Source organism: Prunus mume, linkage group LG3 (assembly GCF_029339155.1).
Source record: "Prunus mume cultivar Tortuosa linkage group LG3, ASM2933915v1, whole genome shotgun sequence".
Classification (NCBI taxonomy): Eukaryota; Viridiplantae; Streptophyta; class Magnoliopsida; order Rosales; family Rosaceae; genus Prunus; species Prunus mume.
This window is the reverse complement of record NC_142700.1, coordinates 4,858,146-4,872,918: the sequence shown is the minus strand read 5'-3', so window position 1 is coordinate 4,872,918 and position 14,773 is coordinate 4,858,146. Positions and strand designations below refer to the sequence as shown.

The 14,773-nt window shown below is 39.0% G+C and overlaps 3 protein-coding genes across 5 annotated transcripts; 1 reads left to right on the top strand and 2 right to left on the bottom strand.

Annotated features, from left to right (window-relative positions):
* Positions 1-1,087: 1,087 nt before the first annotated feature.
* LOC148918494 (mitochondrial ATP-independent inner membrane protease subunit 1a-like) lies at positions 1,088-3,726 on the bottom strand. 2 transcript variants are annotated; one of them, XM_089047638.1, is made up of 5 exons: positions 3,514-3,726; positions 3,154-3,378; positions 2,909-3,019; positions 2,407-2,494; positions 1,088-1,503 (listed from the first exon to the last, which is right to left on the bottom strand). In XM_089047638.1, the coding sequence occupies exons 1-4, from the start codon at positions 3,655-3,657 to the stop codon at positions 2,432-2,434; spliced, it is 543 nt and encodes a 180-aa protein (XP_088903764.1). In that variant the 5' UTR covers positions 3,658-3,726; the 3' UTR covers positions 1,088-1,503; positions 2,407-2,431. The 2 variants fall into 2 exon arrangements, with proteins under 2 accessions (XP_088903764.1, XP_088903763.1); XM_089047637.1 differs by having other exon boundaries at positions 1,088-1,512; positions 3,514-3,725.
* A 377-nt stretch (positions 3,727-4,103) lies between these two features.
* LOC148918493 (putative beta-D-xylosidase 5) lies at positions 4,104-7,373 on the top strand. The gene is made up of 7 exons (XM_089048930.1): positions 4,104-4,574; positions 4,803-5,108; positions 5,198-5,367; positions 5,451-5,551; positions 5,647-5,988; positions 6,103-6,513; positions 6,654-7,373. Exons 1-7 carry the CDS (start codon positions 4,104-4,106, stop codon positions 7,268-7,270), a joined length of 2,418 nt encoding a protein of 805 aa, XP_088905056.1. The 3' UTR covers positions 7,271-7,373.
* A 690-nt stretch (positions 7,374-8,063) lies between these two features.
* On the bottom strand, positions 8,064-11,063 carry LOC148918492 (transcription factor bHLH144-like). Of its 2 annotated transcripts, none has more exons than XM_089048931.1 (4): positions 10,747-11,063; positions 10,111-10,253; positions 9,540-9,713; positions 8,064-9,378 (listed from the first exon to the last, which is right to left on the bottom strand). In XM_089048931.1, exon 4 carries the CDS (start codon positions 9,077-9,079, stop codon positions 8,351-8,353), a length of 729 nt encoding a protein of 242 aa, XP_088905057.1. In that variant the 5' UTR covers positions 9,080-9,378; positions 9,540-9,713; positions 10,111-10,253; positions 10,747-11,063; the 3' UTR covers positions 8,064-8,350. The 2 variants fall into 2 exon arrangements, with proteins under 2 accessions (XP_088905057.1, XP_008245936.2); XM_008247714.3 differs by having other exon boundaries at positions 10,828-10,968.
* Positions 11,064-14,773: the final 3,710 nt, after the last annotated feature.

The window sequence follows — 14,773 nt, the reverse complement described above, 5'->3', positions numbered from 1 at the left end:
GAAACATGCTCGACACCGTATTTATTTCAGTGGTGTACACAATATTTATTTCGGGGGTGTACTGTTATGGTTGGATGGGATGCAAGTGGTCTTCCTTGTATATATGACATTAATCGTGATGGAGTGCAGCACAAAACCAAATCTGAAGTTTGCGATGGATTTGTGAATGGAAGCGGTCGTGAAAAGGTTTATGAATATTTCAGAGATTGCAATGTAGAAGTCCAGACTTCAGAAGAATTATTAGTAAGTGTGGAAAGGGCTTTATTATATGCAAGCCTTTTTGATGGAAAGAGCGGTGGAGATCTACTCGTGTTTAATGTAAAAAAAGAAGGCGTTAGAGTGGTATATCAACAATCGGTTCTAAAAGCGCTTTTTGAGCATTACAATGCCTTAGCTAGTTATCTTCGCAAGTCATTGTTCTTTCTCTTTCACACTGATCATTACAAGTATACACATGAACATAATTTGTATGTGGACCAAAAATTCAGAGAAATATTTCCAGAAGATTATGTGGGGAATGTTGTCCTAGAGATAGGAAAACAATACACTGTACGACTCGTACATTTTAAGGAGCCAGTTGATGAACTATACGAGCAGCTGAGAAGAGAAAATCGTGACCGTAATTTGAGTCCTCAAGTGGAAGCTCAAATGGAACAACTTGGTCTGGAACAATTTCAGAAGGATGGTGTTTTGTTTGGTATGCCAACACAGATGTTGGTGGGAGGTTTATCAGACGTGTTGCGCGTCTAATATTTTGTTTAGACTAGTCATTTGTTTCATTTTGTTTTCTTTTTCTTTAATCACTGGACATGCACCTCATTTGGTTGAGATCCTTGATTGAGCCTTTCTTAAGTCTCCTAGTACGAAGTGTGTTCATGTAACATCATACTTATTTGACATTGAGTTGATGCATATTTTGTTCTTAGTATAAAACTGATTTTAATTTTTCTTTTGGAATTGAGTTAATGCATATATTTTAGCAAAGGCAATAAATCATTTATTTAAAACAGGTTGGCTGCAACTTATAACTATTTATTATTTCACCAAAATTAAAAGCCTAGTTAGCTTACAAGGATAAAAGAGAAGATTATATTACAAATCATGCATATGTTTTTATATATTCATCAACATAAGTTCATTACAAGTAGACTACTTTGATAAACCATACAAATAAAAGAAACCCACTCATCGGAAATGGTCAAGAAAAACAAAACAGAAGAACAGCTGCAGTGCTGCTGGGTTTCACACGAATCTCCCCTTGAAGTCCATGGACATGATATTACGATGCCAATGTTTATCTAGTGGACCTCAGGGTCAGGCATACAAATGAAGGCATCCATTTCTTTAAATTTAAAAATACAATACATTATATATCAGCACAAACCTTAAGAATAACGATCATCCATCCCAACAAGATCACGAGTATAGAGTTGGGTCTTCCTCCAACTGTGGCCTATCCTCTTCCATCAGCATCAGATGTAAAGGTTGAATTGAAACAATACGCTGCGTAGCCTTAACGAATTCGAAAAATCCATATGGTTATAGACACATTAACACAAGAGTTTTCAATGTTCTCAAGGACAAAGAAATTTGCCTAGGAAAGTTTAATCGTGAAACTCTATTATCCAACATACTAACCACACCCCACCAACCCCACCCCTAACCCAAAAAAAATATATTTTAAGCATATGAGTACAAAAGAGAAGGAGGAAAGCAGGGAGGAAAGGATTTTAGCCCTGCTCAGGTAAAATGCAGTTCTGGGCAGTATAATTAATCTCACCACTTTCTTTGGGGAGTATTATGGCAATGATTTAAATGCTTTGTCCAAAAAGGTATCTCTTTTTGGCAATAACTCACAAGATATTTTTGGCGAGTATAATCTCACAAGTTTCTTTGGAGAGTATTATGACAATGATCTAAATGCAGTTCTGGGAAGTACAATCTCACAATATATTTTTCTCCAGAAAAGAAAAATTCAATGGCAATAACTCAAATGTGGTTCAAAATATCCGTGAACTATCAATATTGTCGGGCCTTTAACTGGAAAGGTCTCTCTTTCTCTCTGCTCTTTGCTAAGACTATCTTGCAAAACTTCACATCAACTATTTATGCAGAAACTGACTGCAGACTCAACAGGAAAATAAGTGTCCCTATGAACATGAAAAAGAAACGAGCTAACATCTGGACAGAAAGAGCAAGGGTATTAGAAGATGTCCATTACTCAACCATTTATAATACTTGGGGAATACAGGTTTAAAGTTTTTAATAGCCATGCACATGAAAGTATCACAATTAAACCACTTTTCTTGATAGAAAAAGATCATCCTACAAACAAGCTTCTATATTCCCTATAAACAGCAATTTCGAAACAAGATTCTGTAATTACATTACATATGAGGCACTAACCGTGTAAATGCTCAATAAGTGTACTTCATGAGACAGAATCCTTCCCTTTGTTTTGCGACAAGGATCCAAAATCTTTAGGTGGCCATATCTAATGACAAAAAATGATCAAAGATAAGAAATCTTAGTATTCTTTCGTTTAGTAGAAAATAGAAATACCAAAAGACAGTTCATTGTTCACATCCATCAGACTTCAGTACTACCAGTAAAATACATATTTTCAATCTTCCTTGGGAGAAAGGTAACAGCAATCACTTATGTGTATCTCAACGCTTGCAAATTTGTACCACAACTTCATTACTATTTGAACTTTTATTGAAGCTCCACATCATACATTTTTCTCCAAATCATACCACTCATAAATTCAAAGGCATCCTTTTAACAATTCCACTTGAAAACCAACATAGATGCGTTCCCTTATGCTTAGCAAGTCAATCTAAAACCAATGTAAAACGATGTATACGCAAATAATTCAAATTGATCTGCAAGAAGAAAAGATTCTCACCCTCCAAAAGACTCTGCCTTGAAGAAGTCCATAAGGAACAGGCCCAAATTTTCTTGAATCATTTGACTCATAGATGTTGTCTCCCTCTATCCAAACATGCCCCTTCGGAACCTAGTAGCACCAACAACAACAACAACAATATAATATCCAAAATCCCCAAAAACAAAAGCACCAACATTCAAAACAAAAAAACCAAAACCCATACAAAACCAACACTACAAGCTTGAATTGGAACATTGACATACCACAATGGTCTCAGACTTGTCACTGTTTTTAGGGTCGACAAAATATGTAACAGACTGGCCTTCCATGGCTTTCAAGCGCTTGGTCATGAACTTCCAAGGAACCTCAGGGGACTGTACGAGGACAATGTCCCCAACACCCAGTTTTTCGAACCGGGTCGAGATGCGTTCAGCCAAGCACAAATTTCCGGCCAGGCCGAGGGTCGGGAGCATGCTGGGACCGTAGGACTGCATACATGGAATCACAACCCATTTCATTTCTCTCTACTCATTAAGCTCATTGAATTCAAATCCAAAAAAATAAAAAAATAAAAAACCAAGAGAATTGTCTGAGAATGAGAGAGTGGTTTAATTAGAACTTACCAGAGTGACGGTGAAAAGGTGAGTCTTGGTGACTTGGAGGCAGCAGAGAAACTTCACCAGTCGTGGAACGACGTCGCTTACTTCTCTCCCTGCGTTTTTAAATGCCTCCGAAGCCAAAAACTCCCTTATGTATCTGGACGCCATGGGAGAGAGTACAGAGGCATATACAGAACAGAAGGTTGAAGAGAGAGAGAGAGAGAGTGAGTGAGAGTGTCGTGTCTTGAATTTCAGTGCGTTTTTCAGCTTTTCGTTATGGGCTTTAGAATCAGCCCATATTGAACTTTCTAATGGGCCATCATGTCATATGTGTATGTAAATTGTATGGATAAAATCTGGACGAAGTCAATTCTTCAATCAAGGGAGTCAAGGGAATTTACCAACTACTCACTCTCCGTTGAGTTTGTGCTATAGTTCGACTAAAATACTGGACGAGATTAGCGTTGACATGGAAAACAGAATTGACCACGTAGATAGGAAATTGTCAGAAATTTATGGACCCACGTAGATAATATATATATATATATAGGTTGGTTGGTAATTCCCACAGTGATGTATCATCACCTTCACCTAGCTAGAGGACTGGAGCAAGCATGTCTAGCAATATTGTTACTTTTCTAGTTTTCTTCTTCTACCTTGCTTTCTTTGCCATTGTTTCTCCTGCTAGAAGAGTCCTTCTAGACTCAAAAAACATTGCAGCCTCCTCATTTGATGGTGGTAGCAACTTCACCTATGTATGTGATCCTTCATGGTATTCTAGCCTTGGTCTGGACTTGTCATCCTTTGCCTTCTGTGACTCTGAATTGCCGTATGACGTTAGAGCCAAGGACTTGGTGGACCGGATGACATTGATGGAGAAAGTGAAGCAGCTTGGTGATGGTGCATACGGGGTGCCTAGGCTAGGATTGCCTAAGTATGAGTGGTGGTCTGAAGCACTCCATGGTGTGTCCAATGTTGGTCCGGGGGCTTATTTTGATGACGTGGTTCCGGGTGCAACGAGCTTTCCTCCTGTTATTCTTACAGCTGCGTCGTTTAATCAGTCCTTGTGGAAAACCATTGGTCAGGTATAGCTGCATGTATGCTCATACTGCATTATCTTTGAAGAAGGAAAAAAAAGGATTTGCCTACGTTTTTCTTTTATGTTGGTTGGAGAAGATAATGTTTTTTGTCTTATTATTGGTTAAGATGGAGAAGAAGGTAACATCAAGTATCAGCAAAGCTACGACAATTAACAAGCAAACAAAAAGAAACCGCACACATTGATTGTTTGTTTATTTGTTTGTCCATTTCAGGCTGTTTCAACAGAAGCAAGAGCTATGTACAATCTAGGAAGAGCTGGGTTAACATTTTGGAGTCCTAACATTAACGTAGTGAGGGATCCGAGGTGGGGAAGAATCATAGAGACACCTGGGGAAGATCCTTATGTTGTCGGCGCTTATGCTACTAATTACGTCAGAGGCTTGCAGGATGTTGAGGGCACAGAGAACGTCACAGATTTAAACCTTAGGCCTCTCAAAGTTTCCTCATGCTGCAAGCATTATGCAGCCTATGATGTTGACAACTGGCTTGGGGTTGATCGTCTCCATTTCGATGCAAGGGTGAGTTTTGATTAATTTCTTCAAGAGCTAATTTGATGATTTAAGCTTCTTTAATGTTTTTTTTGTTGTTGTTCTTTTCGGCCGAAAAGGTGACAGAGCAAGATATGGTGGAAACTTTCCTTAGACCCTTTGAGATGTGTGTTAAAGAGGGTGATGTTAGCAGTGTAATGTGCTCTTATAACAGAGTCAATGGCATACCCACCTGTGCTGATCCAAAGCTTTTGAGAGACACCATTAGAGGAGACTGGGGGCTTCATGGGTAACTTAATTAATTAACCCTAGCTAGATTTCTCTTCCTGTACATGGATTTAACTGGTTCCTTTTGTTTTTGACGTCTTGCAGATATATAGTCTCGGATTGTGATTCTATCGACGTAATGGTGGATGACCACAAATTTCTTGATGACACTAAAGAGGATGCTGTTGCACAAGCATTTAAAGCAGGCTAGTCCATGGCTTGTCAAGTTAATTCTTCAATTGTTTGAGTTTTCAGTTATAAATATAACTCAATTAATTAAGTTCCATGTTAATTAATATAGGATTGGATTTGGACTGTGGAGTCTACTACCCCAATTTCACCCAAACTGCCGTGGAACAAGGAAAGGTGAATGTGGGAGACATAGATAGGGCACTCAACTACCTTTATGTTGTGCTTATGAGGTTAGGGTACTTTGATGGAAGCCCTACTTTTAAATCTCTTGGCAAGAAGGACATATGCACCAAAGAACATATTGAATTGGCAACAGAAGCAGCTAGAGAAGGACTGGTCTTATTGAAGAATGTCAATGAAACTTTGCCTTTGAACTCTGCTAAAATCAAAACACTAGCCGTCGTCGGGCCTCATGCCAATGCTACCGAAGTTATGGTTGGAAATTATGCAGGTATTGAAGATATAATTGTGCTACATGTAGCATTACTCTTTACATTATGTAGGTACTACATTTGAACAATAATGTGTACTAAATAAACATTACACACTTCCAATTTATTTGTAGGTGTTCCTTGCCAATACACATCACCTGTTGATGCTTTCAAATCCTACGGAGAAGTGATGTATGAAGTGGGATGTGATGTAGCATGTCAAAATGAGAGCTTGATATTCCCTGCCATGAGAGCCGCAAAGAAAGCTGATGCAACAATACTTGTGGTGGGATTGGACTTATCAGTTGAGGCAGAGGGCTTGGACAGAGTGGACCTCCTTCTTCCTGGTTACCAAACTCAACTTATCAACCAAGTTGCTCAAGTCTCAAGGGGTCCAGTCATCCTTGTGGTAATGTCTGCCGGTTGCGTCGATATCAGCTTTGCCAAACAAAATGATAAAATCAAAGCCATCTTGTGGGCTGGGTACCCTGGAGAGGAAGGTGGCCGCGCCATTGCAGATATTGTTTTCGGACATCACAATCCTGGTAAGTACACGAAATATGGTAACAGGAGCACAAATTTAGACCACTTGACATGACTGTTAATATCTTAACAAACATTTGATAATTTTGTCATGTCAGCTAACGTTGTCTAACATCTCATATATATGTTTACTATTTTACAGGAGGAAGATTACCTCTTACATGGTATGAAGCTAATTATGTGGACATGCTACCCATGACATCCATGCCGTTGAGGCCGATCGATAGTCTAGGCTATCCCGGTCGTACCTACAAATTCTTCAATGGCTCCACAGTCTACCAATTTGGCTATGGCCTTAGCTACACACAGTTCAACTACACTCTAAAAGCTGCAGATAGATCAATGGATATTTTGTTGAATAACACGCAACATTGCCGTAACATTAAGTATGAGGATGAAGCATCCAAGCCACCTTGCCCTGCAGTCCTTGTAGATGACTTGTATTACGAACATGATTTTTCGGTTAAGGTTGAAGTGAAAAATGTGGGTAGAAGGGATGGAAGTGAGGTGGTGTTTGTTTACTCAAAGCCCCCAGATGGTATTGTAGGCACACATGGTAAGCAGATGATTGGATTTGAGAGGGTGTTTGTGAAAGCTGGACAAAGCAAGGAGGTTTATTTTGTGTTTAGTGTTCCCAAGGCCTTGGGAATTGTTGATTACACTGCTTACAAGCTTTTACCATCAGGCATGCACACCATCATGGTTGGAGATGATCATGGGCTCTCAATCCCTCTTCAAATCAACCTTGAGACCAAGTAGACTGAAGTGGTAGTTAATTTGTTGTTAATCTTTCTCTTCTATTCTCAATTTGTATACAGTAGGCCCACATGATCAATCAATAATAAAGAACTCTTTCTTCTCATTTTTGTTCTGATGATTATTACACATCAAAATCCAACTCAAATTGAGAATAAGTTGTATTCAAATGCAAGGTCCAAGTAAACATGAACTCAAAATTAGGTAAAGGGTTCTTTTCAAAAATTTCAAATTTTCAAAAGGAGATAAAGTAAAAAGATGGATGGGCAAAAGCAAACCGAAAAATGACCAGAAAACATGAGCACTGCCATCGTCCTCAACTTGACCAAATTGATTTCAGAGTGGGGACAAAAGACACAAAACATGAGCAAGCAAGAAAATGGGTTTTAGTTTAGTGGAAAAAAGTCTTCAATGGTGCGCCACTATAGCCACAGCCTATTGGGGCTTTCAATATACGAATGGGGAGGACGCAATAGCGCCATCCATCCATGTCCCTACAATTCCAGCATCTAAAAGATAATGAAAAGCATACATTTGGGTATTTTTACATTAAAATAGCCGAAGATAGTGACACAGATTTGGGCAAGTCATGGTCACAAAAGGCAAGCAGTGGCCATCTAACCCTTTAAAGAAAAGAGAGATAACTGAAGCTAGCACCAAATACAAGTGTTCCACAAACATGACAGCCTATTGGCTCGAACGGGAGATACAATAATGCACTATGATGCATGCTCGTGTCTCTGGATTTCAAACAGATGAATGTGAGATATATAAGCAAGAATGAAAACATCAAATATAGCTAACATAAGGAAATTGATTTATTAACCAACCCGAGGCTGGAGAAAAAAGTCACATAGTTGTATAGAAGTCGACAGCTGCAACTTGCCATACAAAATTAACTGAAAACAAGAAACTGAGTAGTCATACTACAAATCAAAGAGGAGATTAGAATACAACTTAAGGAGCCACACCAGAAAGCTCCATAATCATATTCAGAGAGACACCACATCCATTATATTTAGTGGTCCAATATGAGTACCAAATATCAGAGATAACTATTGGCACCATAGCTCAAGATCAAGCTTAGTCATTCAAATTCTCAACTCCAAGGTGTTGCAGCTCAACCTTGAGAGACTTCAAGTATTGCACAGCTTCATCTAGAACATCGACAGTGTTCATTTCATTCCCACCGGGTACAATCCCTCTCAGCACCCTCACCATCTTCTTCATTTTCTGTCGCTTCCTTTCACTGTTGCAGCTGCTGCTACCAATGCCAGAAGATTTTCCAAGTGAAGAGCATTGCCTATTCTTCTTGGTTTTCAAACCATAATTGGAGCAAGAATCAGGGGACATGCTCCCATAATTTCCATGAGTTCGTGCTGTACTGACCTCTTCCTCGTCATATTCTTCCAGCTCTTCCTCTTCCAAGCTCAACAATGCATCAATATCATCTGAGTCCTCCTTCAGAGAAGAGGATGTTTCTCTGTCCTCATTATTTCCCTCATTCAATCCCAGATTGTCTTGGATGTAAGCTGCACAGATGTTAAAGGCAGGACCAGTAATTTTGTGGGCAATTGCAGGATTGAACATTATCTGACTTCGATGGTCAGTCTGGTCGAAGATAATGAAATTCTTCGGGCAAATGTCAGAGGTTTGAAATTCAACACCATGGAAAGGTTTGATGTGCTTTGCCTCATGAGGTAAAACTGCCCCACGCGCAGATGCAACTGGAATATGCATGTAATTATTACCCACTTGATTTGCAAAGGGGGGAGCTGCCTTGTTGGGGTCAAACTGTTGGTCCCTCTGCATCAGAAATCCTAAGTAGTTAAAGCTGAATAGACGGAGATTCACCTAAAGTCTAAGATTCTTTGACTTTTGACTGGATGAACGTTTGCAAAATACTACAAGGACTGTTATGAAAATCAAGTTATCGCCATTCTGGTACAGGAGAGCTGCCTATTCTCAATCAAAAGCAACCAGAATCAATACAACTGCCTTCTTATGTATGAATACAGCCGGAGGTCCAGTTTATCCCAAATCCCAGAGTCCAGAGGGTTTGTGAAACTATACTACGTAACAGGTTTAAGCAACTGACGGAAGTATTCAGCCTGTAAGAGCAAATATAAGAATATCAACAAACTAGTTTTTAATATCTTCAGAGTGGTACAATCAAGCATGCTAAAGCACATTTTATTGAAATCAACTGAAGCTGAAAGAAGATAAACAATAGCATAGCATGGCTGAATGGAAACGAGAAGATCAGATGTACCTGACAAACTTGCATCAGTTGGTAGTAGGCAATGACCCCAACACTCATTATAATCTTCCCAACTTCCTTAATAGCTCGATATCTCTTAAAGGTTACCCCAATGTTCATTCTCACTCCTGCAACCACCTTTTAAAATCCCCAAATAAAAGAACTTCAAAAACCAAAGAGTTTCACCTGCAGCAGTAAACCCTCAAAACAAAATTGTTAGAATGGAGACTGAAAGAGCAACGAGAAACAGAACTATATAACAAATGCTACATTTAATAAGAAGTATAGAAACATCATTTTGTCCCAAAATTTATGACATTATTTATCTGAAGGAAACTACTTCAGTTAATCTGTTTTTGTTCTATGATAACCAAACAATTAAAAGAAACACCTAAGAAAACCAAGCAGTTATATTTTTCCTTTAAAAGTCTTGGAAGCACGCACATAGAGGAAAAGGGAAATGCTGGAGTTAATTGGGCCATAAAGTTTCAATTTTTACACCAATTTCTTAAACTTAGGCCAAGCTAACAAGTGAAGGAAATGAAGAACAAAAAACAGCAATATAGCGAGAGTATAATCTCACCAAATGAATGAAACTACAGTATGACGCGGAAGAACACCACTAATCGAACACAGTTCCTGCTGTAATTCACAAAAGAAGACGTCCACGGCATCTTGATTTTACTTCTTCAATACCAAGTCAGAGTAAATGGTCCCAAAATTCCACTGCAAAAAATAAAAGGAAAATATTTCCAAAGTTAATCGAATGAATCTTATCCAACATTGATGTCTTTGAAAGAAGTCACTTTTAGCAGAATAAGCACTCACACAAAGAAACCCAGTTTGGCTAATGAGGAAAGTACGAAGAAAACAAATCAAAATTAGCAATGAACATTATTTCATTTTGCGGGTCTACCAAAGCAAAGCTCATCACTAAACTGAGCCTGATTAAATCAAAATTAAAATCATCCCATACCTCACAACTCAGAACACACCGAATCCACAATATTAATAATGACTACAACAAAAGTTCCAATTCAAAACCCTAATTCATGTGACCAAAACAGACAAAACCCTTCATTTTATATATAATCGTCCAATAAAGCAACAAGAAACACCTCAGAACGGCAAATAAATCAAACTTCAAGCCCCCCTGACCTAAACCAACAAAAAAAATACAAAACCCAAAACGAAAAGATGACAAATTTAAGAGCAAAACCTAGGTTGAAGGAGAAAATAGCAGAACAAATCCAGGTTAACGATTACAGAGGATCAGATTTCAGATTTCGTATTTCAGTACGTTTTTCTGAGATAAAAATTCCCTAGATTTGCGCTGCTAAACAAGATCTACCACTACTGCTCGCTTCTAGTGAGAGAGAGAGAGAGAGAGAGAGATGAGAGAGATGGGGAGGGCGTGTTTGGGAGTGGTGGTATTTAATTTTGGGGTTTCGTTGGGATGCGTTCAGGGACTGAGACAGTGAGGAGTCAAACACGGAGCGTGGGAGCCGTCGGATTGGGGGCCTTGGAAATGCTTTCCGTCTATTGCGGATGCAATGATGACCGTCGGATGAAGCACGCGTGCAAGGGGGACATTGTGGGGCCCTTCACGGGGTTTGACGAATGCGTATCGTGGAAATGACTCCTCCTCTCCTCATCCTCCTCGTGTGAAAGCCTCGCCATTCACACTCACCTTTATTTATTACCCTTCTAATCTCCTTCCGTTCAATTATGCTTTACATAATTTTGCTTTTACTGAGTTTTTATCCTCTGCAACCACACCCATCTACTTTACCATGGATCTCCCTTTTGTCCTTTTTGTTACAGATGGTTTATTTATTGAATTTTTAATATGTAAATTACGACACCCTCCAAAGGTGCATGACAAAACGAGATAAAGAAGATGGTGATGGATGTGTCAAATTGTGAATTGGTGGCGAAAGATTATTGGCTGCCAAGTGCCAACAAATTCTAACCACATACCCACTCCTTCCATGAATTGACAAAAGTGGCAAGGCCTATATATATAATTTGTATCACACTTCGCCCACAGAGAAACAATGGTCGGATGGGATGGTATTTAAGTTGTATATTACCAGAACATAAATTCAAGTGGGACTTGATACAACTCAAGAGAAATGACCAACATATTAAACTTTATAAAAAAAAACAAAAAAAACATCTTAAATTTAGAGAATAAAACGAGTTAATCGACCGTCACGTACTCAATATTTTGTCTAGTGAAAGCGTGGTTGTAATTTAATTGCATAAACTAATTATTGTTATTTAGTGGTGTCAAGTAGAACTCTATGAGGGTTAAAGTTGTTAATAAGTAGTACTCTGAACTTAATTTGATGTATAAATTTAGCATCCAAAGCTTAACAAATTCAATGAGATGCGGGCAGATGTCGACAATCGGCCTTGAGTAGGTCCGCCAATGTTGAATTCATCGATGCACTACAATGTCGAACTCTCTTAAAATTGTGACAAACTTATCATAAGAGTGATCACAAATTTTCATTTGCTAAGCTTGACTTGTTAACCTTTTTAACATCCCAATCAAAACATTAATATTTAATCTGTTTTGGAATCCAAGTATGAGTATATATGCTTCCATTTGTTTATGTACTTAGATTCCTTGTTACTTGTTTTCCTTCAAATTTTGTTTTTATATTTATATCTTGTTTTTAAATACTCATTATTAGGTCAAGTCAAACCGAATCTTACATAAGCGTGTCTCATACAAAGCCAACTCGACACAAAGGCAAGCTATAGTCCACAGTCTCAATGGGATAAATTTATTAGATTAGATAACAAAAGAAAATGGACCTTCTTCATCATCCATCAGATGGAAATTACATTACAATGAACTTACTATTCTTTTGGGCAGACTCAATGACCTTCTTCATCATCCACAGTCTCAATGACCTTCTTCATCATCAAATTGAAGTTTCCATTTTCCTTTTGGGCAGACTCAGACATAGATACAATCACCAAAACCTGCAACATATACAAGAATAAGCACACTTTGTTTGCTAAATTCATATTAAGAAAACATAAGATTTTGCAGTGCATTATATTAAACAAATTGGCTTACTTGGATTAGTGACAACGATAAGGCCAACGCCATTGAAATCACAATTGTAGCGTCCATCGGTCTTATAGTAAAGATTCATGGCAAATGAGGCATGGTTTATGAGGGTATTTGGAAAGTAGCATGAACCATGCTCTTGTATTTCACTGCATTCTTTTAATATTCTACAAGTGAAGTTTATGATGTTCTGTAATGCAAGTGTCTGGGGTTCCTGCTAGGCACACACCAAGTATCCTGCAAACCCAACACAGCATAATAGTAATTAATTGAGTTTAATTAAGCCATTGATGTTATGTTATACAATGTAGTCTAATTTCTATGGTTGACTAATTCATGAAGAGGAAGATGGGATATTTGTAGCAGTGCTGCAGCGGAGGCCAAAACCTGCAACGCATGATCATGAACACTTCGATGGAGAAATTGATGGTAGGGAGCTTAGGCACATTGTTTAGATCATTTAAAAAAACATACTTGCGTAAAGCCCCTCGGCTATACTAGTTTGGAAAAAAAAGAGTATAGCCGGGCTAATAAATAAAAAGTGACTACCAGTAGGGCCACATCTGAAAACCAAGATCGCTGTCAGCTATAATGTATTTTTATAAAAAGACGGACGGCTATACTATTTATAAATTTAAAAAAGGACCGGCCAGGCGGCTATACTATTTTTGTTTTTTTAAAATGCCTACTAGTCTCACTCTTCCTTCAAAATTATAAAAGGCCATATGAGTCCGCGAATTACACTCTCACCACACACACACGTAGGAAACACATGGCTGCACATACGAGAGAGAGACAGAGAGAGAGAGAGAGAGAGAGAGGAGTTTTATGCAAAGTGTGAGAGGGTGGGAAGGAGGGTCGGTGATGCGATGGGTTTTGGGTGGGTGGAGGAGGCTTCTGCGCAGTAAGGGTTTAAAGTTGTTAGAAGGGGCGGCAAGAAATGAGAAGAAAATCTGTCAACATATATTAATTCTCTCTCTCTCTCTCATTGCAGTGTATATACTGGTAGCGTATGAAAAGCGAGGCTTCTACAGAACATACGTAGGCGACCAAGATTATAAAGTTCAGAGGACAAATCTACATGACTTAAAATGGGTCCGGCACTAGGCGGGTCTAGGCAGGTCTAGGCGGCGCTAGGCGGGTCTAGGAGGTGCTAGGCGGTGCTAGGCGGTCTGGGCGGGTCTAGGCGGCGCTAAGGCGGTCTAGGCGGCGCTAAGCGGGTCTAGGCGGATCTGGGTGCTAGGGTGGGTCTGGTTCTTTTGTTTTGTTCTTTAAGCCTACTACCTAGCGATTCTTCTTTGAAGCCGATATTTCGAGCAAGAGCCGATCGATGCACCACCTTTTGATCCCAGCAATATTGTGTCATTGTTTTTTCTGGTTCTTTCTTCATGCTACGAATTTGATCACAGAGTGTGCGTAGGTGAGTTTTGGACAGTGGTGAGAGTCTCGTTTCAAGGAGGGTCCAAGCTCAGTATCAAGTGCAAGAGATTAGGAGGGTTTTGATAGAGGGAGATGCGGTTGCTTTTATCCAGCTGAGAACTAATTTGTCCTTGGCATAGGTGGGGTTGATTGAGCCCTCCTCTAGCCTTTTAGCAGGACGATTTTCATTCTTCACGACATCCTCCAAGTCATGGATTTCCAGAGGACATCAAGAAATTGCCATCTCCAAGATAAAATAATTTTGCCATTTATTAGCATTGAACCTCCATATGGTACCATGGACATCAGAATCTGAGGCAGCATTGTCATAACTTGAGGTGAACAGAACAAGTAATGGTGTGTGTTGTCTGTCATTTGAATGGAAAATGGCATGAATCTTGACCAGTTCAGTTTATCTAGTCAAAGAATTTGGCTTACATGATCGATTCTGCAGCTTTAAATGTGGCGAAATGGTTGGGAATGAAAATCAGGTAAAGCACTTCTTGCTCTTGGATCAACTTGAGAAACACTATCAATTTAGCATTATCATGATAAAGTTCTCAAAAGTGAAAAACATTATAGTTGAAATGATTGCTTGACGCAATCGCAGCTGAATGTGAAATTAAATAAAGTTGTTAAAAAATAACTTAACCTTGGCGTGAAGTTGATGTTGTGCATTCACAAGTTCGTCATTCACTGGCCTCAGACATCTCACCTGCTGAGAAAATTCAATGAAGGA

Excerpts from the sequence above, each read along its gene's own strand:
- LOC148918494 (XM_089047638.1), bottom strand. The coding sequence starts at position 3,657 with ATGGCGTCCAGATACATAAGGGAGTTTTTGGCTTCGGAGGCATTTAAA. Across the intron at positions 3,020-3,153 it reads ACAAGTCTGAGACCATTGTG|GTTCCGAAGGGGCATGTTTG; the intron begins GTATGTCAATGT and ends TGGTGCTACTAG. Across the intron at positions 2,495-2,908 it reads AAGGCAGAGTCTTTTGGAGG|ATATGGCCACCTAAAGATTT; the intron begins GTGAGAATCTTT and ends TTTTGTCATTAG.
- LOC148918493 (XM_089048930.1), top strand. The coding sequence starts at position 4,104 with ATGTCTAGCAATATTGTTACTTTTCTAGTTTTCTTCTTCTACCTTGCT. Across the intron at positions 4,575-4,802 it reads TGTGGAAAACCATTGGTCAG|GCTGTTTCAACAGAAGCAAG; the intron begins GTATAGCTGCAT and ends TGTCCATTTCAG. Across the intron at positions 6,514-6,653 it reads TTTCGGACATCACAATCCTG|GAGGAAGATTACCTCTTACA; the intron begins GTAAGTACACGA and ends ACTATTTTACAG.
- LOC148918492 (XM_089048931.1), bottom strand. The coding sequence starts at position 9,079 with ATGCAGAGGGACCAACAGTTTGACCCCAACAAGGCAGCTCCCCCCTTT.